General features: G+C 35.7%; 3 protein-coding genes and 1 pseudogene across 8 annotated transcripts; 1 reads left to right on the forward strand and 3 right to left on the reverse strand.

Annotated features, from left to right (window-relative positions):
- Positions 1-2,232: 2,232 nt before the first annotated feature.
- Positions 2,233-5,012, reverse strand: LOC105166701 (putative receptor-like protein kinase At5g24010 pseudogene; annotated as a pseudogene).
- A 308-nt stretch (positions 5,013-5,320) lies between these two features.
- LOC105166699 (RNA-binding protein-like RNA recognition motif protein) lies at positions 5,321-8,508 on the forward strand. Of its 4 annotated transcripts, none has more exons than XM_020695489.2 (5): positions 5,321-5,460; positions 6,888-6,940; positions 7,481-7,615; positions 7,700-7,826; positions 7,898-8,508. In XM_020695489.2, exons 4-5 carry the CDS (start codon positions 7,716-7,718, stop codon positions 8,198-8,200), a joined length of 414 nt encoding a protein of 137 aa, XP_020551148.2. In that variant the 5' UTR covers positions 5,321-5,460; positions 6,888-6,940; positions 7,481-7,615; positions 7,700-7,715; the 3' UTR covers positions 8,201-8,508. The 4 variants fall into 4 exon arrangements, with proteins under 4 accessions (XP_020551148.2, XP_011084453.2, XP_088738823.1 ...); XM_011086151.3 differs by having other exon boundaries at positions 7,542-7,615; XM_088882697.1 differs by lacking the exon at positions 5,321-5,460 and adding an exon at positions 5,892-6,035.
- Positions 8,509-10,119: 1,611 nt separating this feature from the next.
- Positions 10,120-12,548, reverse strand: LOC105166698 (uncharacterized). Of its 2 annotated transcripts, none has more exons than XM_011086148.3 (2): positions 12,109-12,548; positions 10,120-11,501 (listed from the first exon to the last, which is right to left on the reverse strand). In XM_011086148.3, exon 2 carries the CDS (start codon positions 11,472-11,474, stop codon positions 10,314-10,316), a length of 1,161 nt encoding a protein of 386 aa, XP_011084450.2. In that variant the 5' UTR covers positions 11,475-11,501; positions 12,109-12,548; the 3' UTR covers positions 10,120-10,313. The 2 variants fall into 2 exon arrangements, with proteins under 2 accessions (XP_011084450.2, XP_011084449.2); XM_011086147.3 differs by having other exon boundaries at positions 10,120-11,630; positions 12,109-12,547.
- A 1,397-nt stretch (positions 12,549-13,945) lies between these two features.
- OVA6 (Class II aaRS and biotin synthetases superfamily protein) lies at positions 13,946-18,646 on the reverse strand. Of its 2 annotated transcripts, XM_011086146.3 has the most exons (11): positions 18,240-18,645; positions 18,103-18,159; positions 17,579-17,689; positions 17,334-17,420; positions 17,139-17,252; positions 16,846-17,052; positions 16,460-16,597; positions 15,889-16,050; positions 15,092-15,291; positions 14,454-14,537; positions 13,946-14,341 (listed from the first exon to the last, which is right to left on the reverse strand). In XM_011086146.3, exons 1-11 carry the CDS (start codon positions 18,594-18,596, stop codon positions 14,200-14,202), a joined length of 1,659 nt encoding a protein of 552 aa, XP_011084448.1. In that variant the 5' UTR covers positions 18,597-18,645; the 3' UTR covers positions 13,946-14,199. The 2 variants fall into 2 exon arrangements, 1 of the variants encoding a protein (XP_011084448.1); XR_848209.3 differs by lacking the exon at positions 13,946-14,341 and having other exon boundaries at positions 15,026-15,291; positions 18,240-18,646.
- Between the last annotated feature and the right edge of the window lie 1,632 nt (positions 18,647-20,278).

Raw genomic sequence — 20,278 nt, forward strand, 5'->3', positions numbered from 1 at the left:
CAAACAACACAACACCGACTTCGCTTCCACTTTATCCATCCACTCTGTCACACTATTCTCGTTCTTTCCCTATATTTCAAACATTTCCATTCCTACCCTCCCTTCCTTTGTTTGCTTTTGTTTGACTCTTGGGTTGCACGGTAATTTAGCCCATTTTTTTTTTTAAATTTGATATAATTATATATTTTATTATTTTAATAATTATAAATATTTTTTTATTTTAACTCTAGTATGATAATGAACTAATTATTAATTTTATTTAAGTTTTTATTTAATTTTTATAGTATATTCAAAATATCCTTTTGAATTATGAATATTAATTTTTCAATATTTTTTAAATACTTAAAAAAAACAGCAAACGTAATTTAGTTATTTTTTCATCCTAATGTTGAGGAGCTATATAATTATTCTTTTATTTGAGGGGTATATTTAAAATTTTTTAAATAATAAAATATATTCATAATTATGTCAAATTTTACAAAAAGAGATATAATTTGGCATCATAATTAGAGAAACAATTTTGAAATAGAAAAAAATTATAACATTTGACTTTATAATTTTATAATTAATTATAGAAATACATGATAGTTGAATTTCACATTTAACCTCATGAAAAAATAAAAAATATTATTTAATGCACATGATATCAAATTAGAATTTTGGTAGAATTTAGTCCTAACACCAAATATTGAATAAACAATCAAAAGATTACATTTGTATTCAAAATGCTGCTTTAATCTGCTCAATTACAAGACTAAACATATATTTAATGTCTCTAAGTTTAATGCAATGATAGCGATAAACTATTAAAAAATTAAATGAATTTATATTCAAAATTATAAAATAATGATAAATGTGATGGGGCACAAACAATAAAAGTTTATATATTTTCTTTGTAAATTATATTTAAAATCTTAAAAAAATTAATTATGAAAATTCTAATCAGACCAAATTCGATTGGACCTAATTTATGATAAATAATATAATCTAATCAAAACCTACTATTGAGTAGACACAATATTCCACGCACAAGGTGGGATTTGAACCAATGACCTTTAAGATTATGAGTCTCAACTTCGCCAACTTGGTCATGCAATTTACATCATATCTTAATCGAGTCACAAAATATTTTATGTGTTATTTAATATGGTTATTTCATCCAATTCAATTAATGCAGAAAAATGAATCAAATCATTCCATACTTGATGAAATAAAACTCATTTGAATTTGATTTATCTTTTTTTTTCTTTATTCGATAAGCTTTCTAACTTGATTTGATAAACATAAAAAAAAAATCATATTATTCGAACTCAATTCATATTTAATTTAATAAAGCTTAATTAGAGTAATAATTAAATCAAAATCAAACGTAATTTGCTGGCTAAATATTTAATTCAGATAATTTTAAATAATGATGTGTTCGACTCAACTCAAACCATTTATAGTCCTAAATTCCATACATGTTGAAATTTGCCAACATGAGAAAATAAGTTTAAAATAATAATTGTGTAAAATATCAATGATGGGTATTTAAAAGAAACCATCATAATGTAGGTTAGTTAAGGTGTTAAATGATTATTATAAAAATTTGATTCCAAAAACTTACCTAAATAATACATTATCATAAATAAAAGTTGGGTGGAATAGGAGCCATCCAAGACAGCTATACAGAAATTAAATAAAAAGAAAGAAACACTAATAATAAGGGATAATTACATTTACACCCATGTTCTATTATTTGTTTCCACAAATCACCCATACAATTGCATAATTATAGAAACCACCTCTAATGTTTTTTGAAGGTATATGTAATTTTCAAAAAAGTAAGAATAATTTGTATGAATTATATTGATATTTTTTATGGATTTAAATAATGAAAAGAATTTGTGTAAATAAATTATAGGTCAGGAAACATAAATATACAGAAGGTCGAACCCCAAAATGCAATAAGACAAAAAAATATACTGTGATGGGAGCATATAAGGAGTTATTGGTGAGCCGTGTCGTGCCGTGTGTGGGGTCTGATAAATCACTGATCGTTCACTTGCATGTCATGAGTTACAGGAGGATCAAAGTCGATTTTTCTAACTCTCTTAAAACTCGAACCCATGACCTATCTTTCATAGAAATAAGGTGCCACTATTAAGTCGATCGACTGTTCCTATCAAAATTATTACTTGGTATGATGTATTATGGGCTAACAATAGCAAAGTTGTAACGTTTGATCCAGTGTAAGAACAATGGTATTTCATCCATTTGTATGTCAAATTCAACAAAGTATGGTAGCTCAAGGACACAAGAAAACATGAACATGTATCCAGGAAAGAGTGTAATGCCTCAGGAATCATTCTAGATTAGTATGTATTTCCTAAATGAATTGTGTAATAATCTATCTACCATCACTATTTATCAACTTTGTGAAAACTCATCTGGTCGATGTGTGTCTGAATTACCACTGTCGTCATTTGAATCTACGCCACCATGTCTCGATGGAACCTCAGGAACAATCCTAGTAGCTGCTACGTCATCTGCAGTAACATCTGTTGTGCTTTGCCGTTGATTCGTCTGAAGCTGGTATGCATGTTCCAGGTTCCACAACACATCTCCCATTGTCGGCCTATCAACACCACATTCAGCCACACATTTCTGAGCTGTCTCAAAGAATTTCTTCAAGGAACTTGGTTTTATCTGGCCACTGAGACGACGATCCACGATTTTGTTGATCATCCCTTTCTTTTGCCATTCCATCACCCACTCCGCTAAGTTTACTTGCTCCCCCACAAGCAATGGATCAACAACAGGTCTAGCACAGAGAACTTCAAGTAGCACAACCCCAAATGAGTATACATCTGATTTATCAGTAAGTTGCTGTCTGCGAAAGTATTCAGGATCCAGGTAGCCGAAGCTGCCTTTCACACCAGTGCTAACGTGGGACTCGTTGAGACAGGGACCGGACTTTGAGAGACCAAAATCGGCAACCTTAGCGACATAGTTTCCGTCGAGCAAAATGTTGGTTGATTTGACGTCACGGTGGATGATCCCTTGAGCTGAGCCTGTGTGAAGGTAGTGAAGACCTCTAGCTGCACCGATGCAGATTTCAAGCCTTTGTTTCCAAGACAAAGGTGGGACACTTGAACCATACAAATGGTGTCTCAACGGACCCTTTTCGACGTACTCATAAACGAGTATCATTTCAGATTGCTCTTTGCAGTAACCAACAAGTGAAACGAGATGGCGGTGGCGAATTCTTGGAAGGACGGTGATCTCAGTTTGGAATTCTGGGAGTCCTTGCCTGGAACCAGGCATGCATCTTTTCACAGCAACCTTAGTGTTGTCTCTAAGGATCCCTTTGTAGACCATGCCAAAACCACCGGTCCCTACTACCAGATTCTTGTCGAAGTTACTCGTAGCTGACTGAATATCAGCAAAGGGGATGTTCAAATCAAAGTAGCCATATGGGCCGGGAGAAGCAAGGGCGTTTCCTTCATATATTGCCCCATGAGAGGTCCAAGCAGCACTTTCACCACGTCGTCGTTTTCTTTTGCTCTTCCTGCATTTGAACACAGCTAAAATCACCAGAAATATCAAAGCGAAGAAACCTCCAACAACCGAAACCACCAAAATCCAAACGCTTTTCTTATTAGCCCTCCTTGGTGGATCCACAAAGTTCACCATTCTCATGATCTCCACCCCATTTAGAATGGCATTTTTCCTGAAAGGATTAAGTTCAGAAGGACCCACACTAATCCTCAGAACGCCGCAATCTTTCACAGTTCTCACAACAAAATCGATGTAATAAGGGGATGCAAGCTCATGGAACGAAAGCGCAGACAAATCGACATCTTTGTATGCAGTCAGCCCGTTAATGTATACATTGAAGTACAATGTGTTAAGTGCAACACTAACAATGTCACAAAAATGCAACCGGACGAAATGCACAGCATCCTCAGATGGGACCGGGAAATCCCATGTTATATTGAACAATGTCCAACTCCCGTTAACTATATTCATCTGCTGAGCAGTCATATACACATTATCAGCGGCATGCTCCTTAGTAGCCCCACCTAGTTGGTAAATTGGTGGATTAGTAGTAATAGCAATTTTAGCAGCAGATTTCAAGACAAGAAACTCTTCATCAGGAACCCAACTTCTCCAAAGTGTGTCATTGAAAGGGGTTAATCTTGGCCCTCCAACATTAACCCTATGAACAGTTTCCAAGATTTGGGATGAAATATTCTGCTTAAATTCTTGGATCCCATGAGGGCTAATCAATGCTATCCCACCATCATCTACAAAGAAATCTTTGGGTGCAGAAAACACTTCAATTGCATTCACAAAAGCAAAACTGGAATCGCTAGTGGGCAAGAACAAAATCTCAAGCTCCACTCTATATACCATCAACAAGAACTCTTTAGTAACAGTAAATTCAGCACCAAAATTGCTCAAGAGAGAAACCCCATTTGCAAGAACACTAAAATTACCATTTCTGAGGTCATAATTTCCATAAGTGAATGGAGAAAAATGCAGACGTACCAAATGGGTGCCCATGCTCTTGATGTTAAATGCATAGCTTGAAGCAGAAGTGAAAACTCTAGCTGAAGTGTGAAGAACAGAAGAAGTGGAAGAATGGTTTGGATTTTCAAGAACAATTGATTTACCTTGTGTTAGATAAGCTGAGGAGTTCTTTGATGAATCCCCAACAAAGCATCTGTTGTCAACAACTACACTGCTTTTGCTTGATCCACAGTTGACAAGGTAGTTATCTTGGGGTGTGAAAGCAGCTGAGAGAAGGAAAATAGACAACAATATATACAAAAAGAGAAAACACTTAGCATCCATTGTGTGTTTGTGTGTGTGTTTATAGAAAAAATCTGTGGGTTCCCGAAGAGGACTGTCAGAATGTAATGTAATACACTAAGGGAGAACCGAGAAGAAAAAGTGAAGCATTTTTGAACAAGAATCAGACAAAGGAGGAAGTGCAAGAAAAAGGGTGGCTATAAGTGTAGGAAAAACAGGGTTGGTGATGGAGAAAAAGGGAGTCTTTGAGGATGTAATTGTAGCAGTCATGAAATGGGATGAAAGAAGTGGATGACAGAGAAAAGGTAGTAGGAACCAGATAGTGATCAAATTGGGAAATTTGTGGGCTCTACTCTACTCCTCATTCAAAGGTTGTAATGAGTGGCTTTGCACCAATTTGGAGAAAAAACAACAACCACCATGTTTTGTAAACACCGCCGTCCCACCATCATTTACACCCCTGGCAGACTCTTCTACTTTCTTTCCTTAAATCAAGAAATGGGTTCTTTCCTAACTGCATAAATTGCTGAGAAGTAAGGCAGCTGTGTGAGGAAGAGGTAAAGAAGGGGGGAATGACGATGAGGGCTTTAGGAAGAAGATTGGCTCTGCCTCATCCATGACATGTCCAACCCCTGCCACTCACTCACCAATTTCTTCTACCGAGTAGGTGATTTCACCATTGTCTCGACCGAGTTGTTATGTTCGTTCTTCTGTGGTAGATAGATGGAAAATTGATACTGCTCATATACGTTTATATTTATATAAATTATGAAACGATGGATTAATAATATTATTTATGATATAACAACATATGATAATTGATATGAATACAAATTGAGGTGGAGAAAGTGGGCAGACTGGTGGACAGCTGAACAAGTCTGTCCTGCAAGACAATTGAGTCTGCAGTGTCATATGATTCAGTAGGAGTCTTGGAGCGTCGTGACTGACGAAGCAAATTCCTCCACCACAGCTGCTGCCTCTGTATGTTCGTCCTACGTGCCAAATGACTAAGCAATACGCGACACTCGTTTATAAATATAAAAGCGACACATACGACTTTAAACATAGAAGACGTTTTCAGGTTTGGGCATTAACAACTAATCGTTTCACCTCGCGTTCCGCCTACTCAAGAACAGTTGCGCATTGAATTCTCTCTCTCTCTCTCTCTCTCTCTCTCTCTCCATCTCTGAAGCTTGAATTCGTTCCTGTTGGGGAATTGGCGGAACATCTAATCTGAAGTAAATTCTCGACTTATATATTTTTAAATTTTCTTGCCTTTTGTTGTATTTTTCCCCTCAAGTTTAGCTGGTATTTGGTTTCTAGGGTTTTGTGTCTTGCATTCTATATGGTCATGTTATATCATGATAGAGTTTGTGAATAATACAGATATAACTGCATTTTGATCCGATATAACCCAAATTCAGAGTTATAAACTGTCTAAATCTTGTGTCCGGCATCTCAGAAACCAAGCATAATTTTCATGTGGTTCCCTTCTAGCTCCCCCCCCCCCCCCCTTTTCTTTCTTTTTCCTTATTGGGTGGGGGGTGGGTAAATGTGAACAAAGTTTGTATTTTGGTATTATTTTGAAAAAGATATTGAACAATCATTGTGGATATAGCACTAAAGTAATTTATTTTGTATTATTCTACATTGACGGGATTAAGTTGCTAATTCAAGTTGGGTGGTGAGATGCTTCTTGCCAGGTTTTATTTCTGATCTGGGAGACCTTCATTTATCTATACTGAATGTAGGGTTTATTGGTCTTGTTATTACAATCCCAAGCATAAGTCAATTTCTTTTACCAAGCTCCATGTTTTCAACTGCTTTTTCAATGATCTCCACACTTTCCACTTCTACTGTAAATTACTTTTTTTAAAATCACTTTTAAAAAGAAGAAGTCCATGCAAAAGCTCCTGAAATGCGTAACGGCTTGACTTCTATCAGTTATCAGTGTTTTTGTGTCATATTTAAGAGAATGGTTTGATGTCTTGAAAGTATTCACATGCATTCCAGGAAACAGCTCATTTGTTTTCTCCTGTACCTTGACCAAGCGACTAATCTCACAGAGCTGCATTATTTTGTGCTTGCAGATTGATAAAGGCTTAAGCCATCTTGAACCATCATCTATTGAGGCAATATCATGGTACTTTTCTGCTGTAGGCCTCATCTTGCTATTTCAGTATTTTTCCATTTCTTTTAATTATGTGCTCACTGGAGGAACTCATCATCTTGTTGTGTTTATGTAGTTTTGCTCATATGTGCTCTTATTTACATCTAAGTTACTATTTGTGCCTATTTTAATGTACTGATTTGATCTGTAGCACTCAATATTCGATTCTTTTCAACCTGGATTTCCTAGCATGTTAATATCAGGTTCAATAATGCAGCGCATTGTCATTGAAAGAATGTTATGTTCTTTCCCCAATCAAAAAACAATTTGAAGAACACCTATCAAGTGAAATATGTTCATGGCTCATTTATAGAATTTGTTAGATCCAATGTCTACTTCGACGCCATCAATCAGAGGATTGGAAATGGAAATGCATCTACACTTGTATATAAATGTTTCACTTTCCATCCTATATCTGCTTGTTACTCAGTTTAGAGTCTTTCACATGCATATTTTATGAGTTTTATACTTACAAAATTAAAGGATATTTTTAAGACAAATTTTTATACACAGGTGATTATTTGTGTTGTTCTCTGGTGAGGTCTTGACTTGGCTTTTCATTAACCAATGGCAGGACCCCAACACCATTAGTGATGAGATATTGGAGAGCAGACTGTATATTGGCAACCTTGATCTCAGGATAACAGAGTAAGTGTTATTTATGAAGCCAAAGATGTTCTTCTGAACTCCAGTTTCCACCTGCTAGCCTATGATACTTTGGAGTCTTTGCAGGTCGGCTCTGATTAAGATGTTTTCTCCATTTGGAAAGATTATCTCTGAAGACTTCCTATGGCATGCCCGTGGCCCTAAACGTGGAGAGCCACGTGGGTATGCTTTTGTCCAGTTCAGTTCCAAAGAGGTAAGTTACTCTTTTGTAGTTTCTTCACCTGATAGCAATTCCTGATTCCTGCTTTTAAAGTGAGCATGCAGGAAGCTATAAGGGCCAAGGAGAAGATGCATGGAAGAATGGCATGTGGCCGCCCTTTGGTTGTTCGTCTTGCCAGTGAGAAATACCAAGTTGAAGGATTATCTAATTCTTCCAGAAGTGTTGAAGGAAGCAGGTCTGGCCTTTCTGGTGGTGGATGTGGACAAATTAGTCGAAGTGCTAAAATAGCTGCAATAAAAAACAAACTAAAGGCCATGGATGAAGAGAGCCATAACAACTCCAAAAAGCAGAAGCAAACTGATGTATCTTGCACGGACGGTAGTGAGAAACCTTCTTGCGAAAGATAACAAGCTGAACAAACCAAAAAGAAAAGTCTCTTGTGTTCTCTGGTATCATCTTCCTCCAGAAACAATGGATACATTGATTTTGTTGATAGGTGTTATTTGTTTTCTGATAATACAATGACATTTGAACTTTAGGTAGAAAGCAGAAACTATTAGCTCTTTTATGTTTTCCTCCTTATCATAGTTTGAGTCCTATGGCAGCTTAAAATGGGGGAAATTATAACCCAGATTGGGTTTGGCCGGACTTGAATTAATTATATGGTAATTGTAATACATTTTCAGTATGATTAGTATATAGTTTAAAGAAATAATCAATTGCATTATAAATGTGTCATATTTGTTTTATGATTGATTATTTGATTCAACCAAATTTGGTTTCAATAAAAATTCTTCCTTAAAATATTTGGGTGGTGAGCATGTATAACTCAATTTCTCCAAATATTATTGTTGGCGATGAAATCCAATTTACTACATGTCGAAGAAAGCCATCAATTTGGTTAACTAAGCATTAATAGTTGTCAACACATAGATATCTGCATATCATCTAATTATATGTTACACATTTAGAATTCTCAAATGAGTTGGAAACCATTGGATTACAAGGTGGAACTACACATTCAACCACTCAAGAGAACTTTGCAAACAACATCTTTAATGTAAAAATGTTCTGTCTTTAACACAGTCCGATTGTCCAGAAAACAGAATTAAGGAATATTTGGGAGAGTTTGAAAAAAAGTTTTTCAACTTTTGACTAAAAAAAGAATTTAAAAGTGTTGTGGATACTAATTTTTACTTTTGAAAATGGTAAGAAAAATATTTTTAAACCAGAAGGTAGAAGTATTTTAGCTTTTAGCTGGTCTTACTTGCTTTTTTTTTTTTTTACTATTTTACCCTCGTTACAATAATTTTAATTCAATTTTTATTATTTTTTAAAATTACATATCTAAAGTTGATATTGAAATTTTCAATTTTGAATATATTCCTTTTTAACGGGGGAATTATCGGGATCCCTGTTCCTTTTAATAAGGAAACAAAAAAAATAATTTGAATAATTAATAATAATAAAATTTACACTCTCACATATTTAGTATTTTAAATTTTTTATATTTTTTTCCTATAATATCTAATTCTATTATTCCTACATCATTACACGATGTAAATAAAAATGGTTATGATTAGTTAATAAAATGATATTCTTTTTTGCAAATTTAATTATTGTGTATGAATCAACAATTATTTTATTTAGTGGGAGTATTATTATATTAAACATTCAAATTTTTTATCAATATTTAGAAATAAATATAAAATACACTAATTGAAATAAAATTTATTATTCTTTTTATGAAAAATAATTATTTTTGTTAAACAATAAGTATGAATATAAGAAACAATAATATATTTTCAACAAGTGAGGACAAAAATATCCTTTAATTAATTAAGTTGTAAAAATAATTTTCTTCAAACGCTATCCAATTTAACTTTTATTTTATAAACACTACCAACTTTAATTCTACTACAATTTTCAACTTTCAACCTTTTTTCTATCAAAATCACTCTCTAAAAGCATAATTTTTTGCAAACACTTCATAAATCCATCAACTGTGAGTGATCTGTTTGCACCTTGGTGGTCCTGAAACTTTACTACTGTAGAACTAGTCATTTCTATTCGCGAAAACTCAAAACTCATTACATCAGCTTACAACGAAAATCAAAAGGAACACGGCAACTCCATATGGCATATACCTCAAGTTAATTAGAGCGGTGCATATGGACAAAGAGATATATATACGCAGAAATTATGGTTTTATTTGCTTGAGACAATCCCATGAACAATTTAAAGAGTGTGTGTATATGTCCACATTTCAAATATGCTTCTGTAAACTGTAAAAAGGCAGCAACATTCTGAACATGGAACAAACATATGCAAGCAATCAAGCAATTCAAATATACATTTCAGTTCAAAATCATGACAATCTACTCACAAGCAGGGGAAAAAGAAAGAAGAAAATAAAGGGACAAAAAGAGGGCCTTATGTATACCAAAAAACCATACTGGGAACTACCTCGATCAGACTCTATCATGATAGCCTCCAATTGTTTAAATAACACTATGAACACTATGACTGCATAACTTTATTTTGTTTAACACAAGCAGGTGCCTTGAAGGATTGACACTTCCACATTGATGTCTTATCAACAGGCCTCAAACTACTACTGGAAGGACCCATGGAAAATAAGGGCTGATTGCCAACGGCAGTTCTGACAGCATTATCTTCCAATTGCAGCATGCCTTGAGGTTTCAGCTCCTCTTTGGGGCCAGTTTGATCCCTGAAACTACAAATGCTCAAGGGCAACTTCTTTTGCTTAATTCTTCCCCTCTTTTTACCAAAACTATCCAATGATTCAGCAAATTTATCTTTTGACACAAGTGCCTCCGCTTCCCTGTTCCCCGATTTCATCTGATCACTTTTACTGGGTACCCACCCTTCCCCATTATCCAACTTCAGTTGGTCGCGTTTATCAGACTTTGATGCGTTCAAATCTACCATAATCATGTCTATCTTTTTTAGAGAACCTTCATTGTCTGTATCTCCTACTACACCATTACCGTTGCTTGTAGTTGAGGAAGGCCGATTCCCTTCCGCAATGGGAACTCCACTGGAAATACCAGGTCTCTCAGAAACAACAGAGCTTTTCAGCCTCTTATGCTTGTGACTTCTTGTATCAGAACCTGACGCATTCTTCAAAATTCTTGGAGAACTGTTGATGGCCTGGTGCAACTTGCGAGCCAATTCTTCATCTGTTCTACAATTACTATTGCCTTTGTTTTTATTGTACAATGTTTCAACAGGTACATGCTTCTTCATCTTGTTCTTTTTCAGACCTTTTTCTTTGTTAGCAGCTTCCTCCGAGAGAGTGGCAACAAGTTCCAAGGCACTCTTGGCAGCAGCCACTGCCTTTACAGCTTTTGCAGCCTTCTCTTCCGCATTAGCTCTTGCAGCCTCTGCAACCTTTGCAGCTTCTACAGCAGCAATCCTAGAGGCTTCAACAATCTCCTCACTCGAAAGATTAGGATTACTCAACTGGGACCTATATATATTGTTACAGGCATCATGTTTGCTACCAGCACAATTAGGGGATGATGGCAAAGGTGCAGGGGAATTAACATCAGAATTCTGTCTCTTCAATCCAGCCAAAAGCCGCTTTCGAGGTGGCAACAGGGCATCCGAATCCAAATTATTAACATTACAGGTATTTGTCTCCATATTCTTCCACATCTACATGCAAACAAGTTGCTGGAAGACCTTCAAAATACAATCAGAAAAAGGAATACTTAAACCTTTAGGGCACAATTCTCAGCCACACCACCCCTGTTTTCACATTCATCCATCCAAATTTCTCAAAACTCACAGCAGACTTTTCAGTCTTTGGCCCTAAACAAACATAGTGAACATCATCAAACAAAGCTAAATAGAAATTAGGCAGCAATTCAAACTCGCAGCCAATCCATTCGGGACAAGACAGAAATGATTAAGCAGAAAAGAAAATCAAGCTAATTTACAGCAAGGACTCTCCAAGTTCATACAGAAGTGGAAAAGCATTTTGACCAAAATTAGTATTGATCTACAGCAGAATCGCAGCTTTTTAATTCCCTGATCATGTCATCTTAAGCAAAGCTGAGACTAGGGTTTTCGAAAAGAAGATGGTGAGGAAAGTATAGATTAAGAAAACCCTAGGGTTCCTTATTGACCACAGATCTGTATGATAAAGTAGGCGTCCAATCACCAAATTTGGACACAGGTATCCTCCATCATGATGACGATGATACCACAAAAAAAAACCACTAAACAAACTGAAGGAGATTATCTAAAAAGGAAAAAGAGAAAAAACTTATGGTTTCAATTCAAATACCTTGAAACAGCAACGAATCAAAAACCTCCCTATTAATAAAAATATTTCAGATCATTCATCATCATCCACCTCCTCCTCCTCCTCCTATGTCTCCAAAAATCCTGCTACAAAAATCTTCGCAAAAAAACTCTTAGAATCCTGAGATTCATTCAACTCCATCAATTCCAATTCCCACAGGTGCCAGCAAAAAACATGAGAAGGCGTAGAGAAAACGGAAAAATGCGGCGCTGAGGCCCGCCGTGCCGTGATTTGATCAATCAGCAGTGAATTATGGGCGTTGGATCGTGAACATGCAAGCTGGGAACATCCGGCTGATGATCTCTAGGGTGAAGAATTTGGGATTGTTGAATTGTTTATCGTCTTCTTTGTGTGAAATGAATGAATTGTTAAGAATTTTGTGTGAAGAGAAGAGAAGAGATGGGGTTTGGAGGAGTGATTTCACCACGTATTTCTGCTACTCTGTATCCCCAATTTGCCCTCCTCCATTTGGTTGATATGACGAAAATGCCACTTGGTGCCCTAAACATCAACATCTTTGTATTTATCCCTACTTTTATTAGTACCTCCAAATACATTAAATATATATCAAATAATTGTCCAAATTTATCATATAAATATTTATGTGGACAATGCAAAATATGTCAACCTTAGTACATAAAATGGGTTTATGATACCTCATCCTGATTCATGGCCCGTCTCTCAATTATTATTCATCTCAATGAAAATATTACTATTATCATCCGAAAAAAATACAAGATAAGAAGTCTTGAACTATAAACAACAGAAACTATTAATTTAAAGGACCATATTCGAAGTATATTTTAGTCCGAATAAAAATTTTATAATTTTATCCAAAAACAAGCATATCTAGCTAAGAATTGTCGTAGCCCGTCTTTAAATTATTATTCATTTTAATTGAAATGTCATAATTTTCACCAAAAAAGCACTGATTTTTTTTTTTCAAATTATAAACAGTAGAAGCTACTCATTTAAAGTACTATATACAGAAATATTTTTCGTTTCCAACAGAAATTTTAGAATTTAATCCAAAAAAACATGTCTGGTTAAGAGTTGAGACTTGTAATCTCATTGAAATCCTTTATTGTAATTTTACAAACAAATATATTAAATTGTAAATACATGTATGAGTTGTGTAATATCATTTACATCAGGATCATGTGTGCTTTCTAAAAGTGCTTTTCCGACCATCATTCTCTAATGACGACTTTTAGGACATATTCGATTTGGTAATCCTTTTATTAATTATTTAAAGAATAGATATTGTAAAAACTAAGATAAATTTGATTCGTTATAAACACAAATACTTTGACATATAACTGATCTTGAAATATAAGAATGATGGAAATTTATCATTCTTATAACTTCGAATTACCTTTTATCAAAATACATGTTTGTTTAAAGTTTCAAGCTCTTTTGTAAATCTTTTTCCATATTCATATTAGTTTCAAGGATTATTACATTTACACTCTCATTTATTATTTAGTTACATAAATCACGCATATCCTTTGCATAATTATAAAAACAACCCCATGACAGTTAAAAAGCAAAGATAGTTTGTGTAATATTATTGTCATTTATGAGATATTTAATCTTTTAAAAGTAAGGATGGGTTGTGTAAATAACATTGACGTTTTTAGTGGGTGTATCTATGGTTTTCCTAAATATAGAGGTGATTTGTGTAAATAAACCATAAATCAGGAGGTGTAGATTGAATTAACCCTTACTTTTATCATGAAATTGTTGCAGGCTCTTGCTACCCAATAGTTATCAGGTATTTCAACAAGCTAGGAAGATTAATGCGTACAGAGCAAGAAAATACTGGAGAACGATATAGCTCAAATTGCAATTTACAGAATCTGTAGTGTACAACAAGCAGATAGTGTAACTGTATCTAAAATTTATCTTAAAAATCAAATACCAGAAGTCAAAGGGAGAGATTTGTAAAGAATACGGATTTAATCGGGGAAGCATGTTCTAATCTTAGCTGGTGAAAATAACATTATTCAGGGCATGCATTTACCAGTAACACTGCTATTAGGGTGATTGGGAACGCATTCTTTGACGTTCAAACTAGTAAGATTTTGCAAAGAGTGCTACTTCATCTGCTGGATTGCCGGTCATCAAGCATTTCTTCGTCCCCTGTGGCTGCTCGAAAGGAAAACATCGGATGGTTGCCCCTGTTTCTTCTTTCACCTTCAGTTCCTCTTCATCGCTGTACAAATTAATCAGCACGTCTCACATTGGGTGTGTGCAAAAAGGCAGGGAAGTGAATATATGTTGGGATGTGACTGGGGAAGGATTTTCAAGAAAGCAGTAGTAAGTACCTGGCTGACCAAGGGCCTCTTGCCCATTTACCTTGAGCTATTGCTTCTTTAAGCTCGGTATATGAGCACACGTCAACAATGTTACTGGAAAATGACATTTTGAGAATCAGATTTTGTTAAAATGATATCAAGAAGCACACCAAAAATGTTGTCAGAAAACAGGGGATGTAGTATCCTTAAACGCATTGAAACAAGTTACATGAAACATTATACCCATGATTTGATTTTGAAAATATTTTCTTATTTTTGTGTTATACACGTATGTAATTCACCTATATAAATAGGTGGAGATTATATCATCAAATTAAGAGAATAATATGATTTAGCCCTTTGGGCATTTGTCTCGTGGACGTAGGTCATATAACCGAACCACGTAAATGTTCGTCTTGTGTTTCTCTCCACTTATCTAAAACTCTTGGACTTTTTAACACAAATGCTGCTATTGCACAATTCTGAAGGATAGTTTTACAAGCAATGCCCGGGGTTAACGCAATTTGCTTAACACTAATTGATCATCAGTGCAGGATTCCCCCTAGGTCCCAGCCCCAGACTGAAAATTGTGCAGAGCATACCTATTTTTAGCAGAAGTCATCTGTACAATTTTGTGTCAATTGCACCAACTTTATGACGGAACTTACCTGTCCCGAAATGATGTTGCCCTTTCAAGAAGAGAGGATTGGACCTCATCCAACTTGCCTTTTATATAAGCCACTAAAGTTGAAGATTCCATTGATATGCCAAAAACTTTCCCTTGTTTCCCAGGAATATCTCTTCTGGAAACAACCACACTCCCGTTTGAAACATCTCGAGGTCCAATTTCAATCCTTAGGGGGGCACCCTAAATGAAAGCAAAGAAATATCAGCACAATTAACTTTCTTGTTATTGAACATGCATTACTAATAATTGCTCCGGTGAGTTACATTTTCACTGTATAAATTGTAGCTCTAATATGCCACAAATCTCATAATGGGATAGGAATGGTGTTGGTTCTATTGAAACACTAAATGATTATAAGGACAACACAGGTAAAAAACTTTTTCCAGCAAGTTGCTGAAAGGAGCATACATCATGAAGACATTGCCGTGCCTAATGCTTTAATGTAAAGACGGCCCAGTAATGAGCCACTTAGCTCACCTTGTTTTATAAGGAAGAACATACCATCAGAAGAAGACATTAATAATATTGATGCTTGATAAAAATTTAACAAAAGTTGTTGGATGCTTGCATAGGACCAGTGATTAAACCCAACAATTTATTTCCATGTTTTCCCTACTCAGGTGTATGTTATTGGTGGCAAGAAGCATGCTAAACACCAGCTAAATTTAAGAAAAACCAAGTGCTTCAAATGAAAGCACCCTTGCTCACCATTACACCACCAATTTGGTTTGTGTTAACTTCGTAGACCTTTTTAAGAAAAAGGGTGCACCATCATACCTTCATTTCCCAAAAATTGAACTTCCAGCCAGGTGTTCTCTGCTCGGAGTCATCAATTTTGACCTTGATTCCGGCAGCTTGAAGAGTTTGTTTCACAGATGAGGCAGCATCTAAAACTCCTGTCCTCTCATCTGCCTTCTTCCATATTGGAACTACTATGACCTGCAGTTGAAAACTGCCAATAAGCATATTTGGAAACTAAAGATTGGTTGGGCCTCTATATCACATAAAACTAAAAGAGGAAGTGATTCAGCATTTACAAGAATCTAGTTGATAGAAAGTAATCTTCTGTAGAATAGAGTATGCTCTCACAGAGCTAACATAGATGAGAATTTGGTAAAAAACCTTTAGGGAAGAAGGGAAAGAATATTCACTTCACACTTGTTACATGTTTCATACTCATTATTTCACTAAAATGTGGTTGTCCAACACATATTACAGATTGCTCACATTGTTAACTTTCACCAACCAGCACTTTATAGTGGCATAAGTGTTCAGTGTTGCAATAAGAAAGTCAAGGCACAACAAGGTAATAAATGTGGTACGAACCAGTAAATGCCTCTAAAAATACCTGTACAGGGGCTAGATTGGGCGGAAGCATCAAGCCAACATCATCGCCATGTGTCATAATGATACCACCAACAAACCTGGTGCTAATTGCCCATGATGTCTGCCAAACATGTTGTCTTTGTCCATTTTCATCAGTGAACTGTATAGACACTCAGTTCATTAGATTGCGCAGTTATCAACAAATTGCACATGTAGAACAAAAAAGTTGGTGGACAGTAAAGACTAAGGTGGATGTATCTTAAAGAACTCAGAAAATGTATAAGGCAGAACATGGATTCATTTTCTTTTTTTTTGTGTTCTATAAATACACTACTTTCTACAACTTTCTCACTATGTAAAGAAGTCATTACATTGCGGAGAAGTTGCTTAAGCACTTGGCTCACTGACCTGAGTTCCAAACGCACGGGAGAAATTCTGCCCAAGGTTGTGGCTTGTTCCAGCCTGCAAGGCCTTCCGATCACCCATCATTGCTTCAATTGTATAAGTCCTCGAAGCACCTGCAAAGGTCTCCACTTTTGATTTACGACCAGCAATAACAGGTATTGCAGCTTGCTCAAAAGCAAATTTCGTGTACATGTCAATCATCTGAAGTGCCTACAGTCGCCAGCATGTATTCGTCAAGCCAAACTATCAAAGTACAAGACTATATTCACAGTCCACTAAACAAAGAGGGAACAAACCTCCTTTTCTGCCTCCTCTGGGGTAGCATGAGCTGTGTGACCTTCCTGCCAAAGAAATTCAAGAGTTCTCACGAAGGGTTTAGTCCGCATTTCCCATCTTGTGACATTAGCCCACTGAAACAAGTTAAACGAAAAGCAGTAAGCAAAACTATCCTCCAGGTTGTAAAGGAAACAGAAAATGGTAGTGAGACATACCTGGTTGATCATTAGTGGAAGATCACGATAACTATGAATCCACTGTGTAAACATGTGGTTCACAATTGTTTCACTTGTAGGTCGAACCTGCCAGAACCTCAAGTGCAACAATCAAAAAGTAAACTCAGGTATATCTCTAAAAATTAATCAGCAAATTCATTGATGTTATATGGAATAGGAGAAAAAGAACACATCCCAAATGGGGGGGGGGGGGGGCATGGCAAAAGTATGATGAGTATATTTACCACAAGCTTTTCTTCAAGCTCCTTTCCTCCTCCAATAGTTACAAGCGCTAATTCTGGACTAAAACCTTCAACATGGCTAGCTTCTTTCTCAATGAATGAGTACGGAATAAACTGCAGTGATAAGCAGTTCATACTCATAAATTTACCAACTTCATGCCAAGAAATGCAATAGCCATATATATAGGATTTGGTAAGTGTCCACCTCTCACTGGCACAAGTCCCTAATGCGAGTATTAAGAGTGCTTTTTAAACATATTTTAAGAGCTAGAAAATGTAAAGCCTCCAACTTTTTACTTAACAAGACTTCTAATATTTAACCCAAACAGTTTAGCAAGCTTCCCGATGCATTAATCCAGTCACAATGACCAAAATATATTGAAACGAGCACTCAATCATAAAGGAACAAAGCTCATCACCAAAAATCAGATTACTTGTTTCAGTTTCAGTATCATCACCTTAATCGCACAGGTGCAATAGAAGTAATCATTTCCTACAATCCAATACAAGTGATGGATGATTCTTACCTGAGGGAAATACATATTACTATGACCAGTCTCCTTAAACTTCACGTTCAAATATTCCTGCACCAATCAAAACAGTCTAATTAACATAAAAATCAACATCCACTTAAATACAGAACCCCTAGTCAATAGCAACAAACCTGAATTGCTTCCCAAATGGCATAACCGTAGGGACGAATGACCATGGTGCCTCGGACGGGACCATAATCAGCTAGCTCCGCATTAGCAATAATGTCTAAATACCAAGCATTGAAGTCCTGCGATCGAGGAGTAATAACTCGATCCTTTTCTTGCTGGAGTTTGGGTTTCGGCGAGTTCTGCTCAAGTTCCGGAGCGGGTGCCGCGACATCTTTCTCAACGGTGCTGCTTTGCACGGAGAAATTGGCGGCGGAGAGGGGACGCAGGGGGAGGCGGAGTTGGCGGCATAAGTGGTGGCGCGGAACTGCTGCGGCGGCGGAGGAGAGCGAAGTGAGGGACGGCAGTCTGAGAGCACCCATCTGGTAGTGGTGGTGCAAACAGATGAGTGGAATTTTGGGCTTGGGTAAAAGTTAGAGATGAGGTTTTATATATCACGATGGCCTTTTTGTCATTTTCGTATTTATATTTATTATTTATTATTTATACACCCACACAAATCTATGTAATGCAGTTTTGGGAGGGACAATTATAACTTTGCCTCTGCTATTATTGGTTGGAATTATTCTTTTATTTTACATTTTATTGTATTTCATAAGCATTTTATATACATGCTACATATATAAAAATAATATATTATCTTATTTTATATAAAAGAAAGAGTATATATTAAATGCAATTAGAACAGAAAATTAAATGCGACGCAAACAAATCTAGAAAATTGGATAAGATATTTCGATTTTTTGCAAGCTTTGTGAACTAAAACCTACAGAAAAGAAGAGAGGGAATAAAAAATAATACTACGACCCACAAATTAGTAATTGATTGAGATAAAAACAAAAATAAAGCAATAGAACCGACATAGTGCAAATTAGTGTGTTTGAGTGTAAAATTCAGAGTACCAATTCAAGTTTTAGAACTAGATTTTTATAGGCCAGTGAAAGTACATGTGAATAAGGTAAGATTCTAAGTTTTTTGAGATTGGAGGTGTCTAGAAGAAGTAGGGACACGATGATGGCTCATCAATCGGGCGATTATATTACAGCTAAAGATGGATCCCAATTTTCCTTCCAAGGTTTTTGACCACTAATGCTTATCGATTCCTTGCGATGGAGGTGGCAAGTTTAATCCTACGGGGATTGTCATTGTGCCTCCATGTGGATTTCATATTTATTGCGCCTTAGGTGGATTAGACTGCTATATTGGTCTTCTTTATATATATATTTTTTTTCGATAAATGTAAATTTCATTAAGTAAATGGTAGTACCTTCCTCACATACTTTTTTTTTTTTTTTTTTTCCATAAAATGCTCTTATGGGTCTCTTGAGCATTTTTCTCATGAATCGTTTTGGTCACTTAGCCGATATGTTTCAAGGGGCACCAAAATATTTGGTGAGGTCAAATTTAATTCAGGCAAAAACTTACCTAAAACATTTGAAAATTATATTTGATGCAGGAAAAAAAAAAAACTTGGGTCTAGTGAATTGAGTATGAATTTTGAGTTTTTACAAGTTTCGGTAACTCGAACATTTGGGACTTTGATATCTATGGATTTATTCTATTTTTGCATCTCCTTAATCAACATAGGAACCTTTTTTTTCTATTTGATTGACAGACGTGGCCACAGACTTTCAGAGAGTACACAATCTAGAAAACATATGAGATTGGTACAACCTAGAAAAAATATGAGAACAGATCCTTCTTGAAGCACACCAACCTCCATGCAAGTTCTGATTGTACTGGTATACTTTTTGGTAATCAAGTATTACGCAACCACGCCAGCTAAAACCAAGATGCAGCCGCCCCATAGACAAGTTCAGGGGTGCTCACGGTGCGGCTTTGATTTTTTTAAACCTATTTTCAAATCAAATTGCCATTGGCAGTTTTATAAAATAATTTTTTAAATTGCACTTTTAAAACCAAACTCAAAAGGCGCGGTTTCGGGCAATTGTGGGTTGTTTGGTTGTTTTAATTTATAATAAAAATAAGATATTGAGATTAACAAAAATAAAAAAATAAAAAAGTATTTGTATGTAGCAAGCAA

Source organism: Sesamum indicum, linkage group LG7, assembly GCF_026168435.1.
Source record: "Sesamum indicum cultivar Baizhima isolate 11 linkage group LG7, ASM2616843v1, whole genome shotgun sequence".
NCBI classification, from domain to species: Eukaryota; Viridiplantae; Streptophyta; class Magnoliopsida; order Lamiales; family Pedaliaceae; genus Sesamum; species Sesamum indicum.

Bases quoted from the DNA above. Each gene is read 5' to 3' on its own strand.
- LOC105166699 (XM_011086151.3), top strand. The intron at 7,616-7,699 runs GTAAGTGTTATT...GAGTCTTTGCAG, and splicing joins CTTGATCTCAGGATAACAGA to GTCGGCTCTGATTAAGATGT. The intron at 7,827-7,897 runs GTAAGTTACTCT...GTGAGCATGCAG, and splicing joins TCCAGTTCAGTTCCAAAGAG to GAAGCTATAAGGGCCAAGGA.
- LOC105166698 (XM_011086148.3), bottom strand. From the start codon at position 11,474: ATGTGGAAGAATATGGAGACAAATACCTGTAATGTTAATAATTTGGAT.
- OVA6 (XM_011086146.3), bottom strand. From the start codon at position 18,596: ATGGGTGCTCTCAGACTGCCGTCCCTCACTTCGCTCTCCTCCGCCGCC. The intron at 17,421-17,578 runs GTAAATATACTC...AGGTTCTGGCAG, and splicing joins AGCTTGAAGAAAAGCTTGTG to GTTCGACCTACAAGTGAAAC. The intron at 16,598-16,845 runs GTCAGTGAGCCA...GTGTCTATACAG, and splicing joins CCCGTGCGTTTGGAACTCAG to TTCACTGATGAAAATGGACA.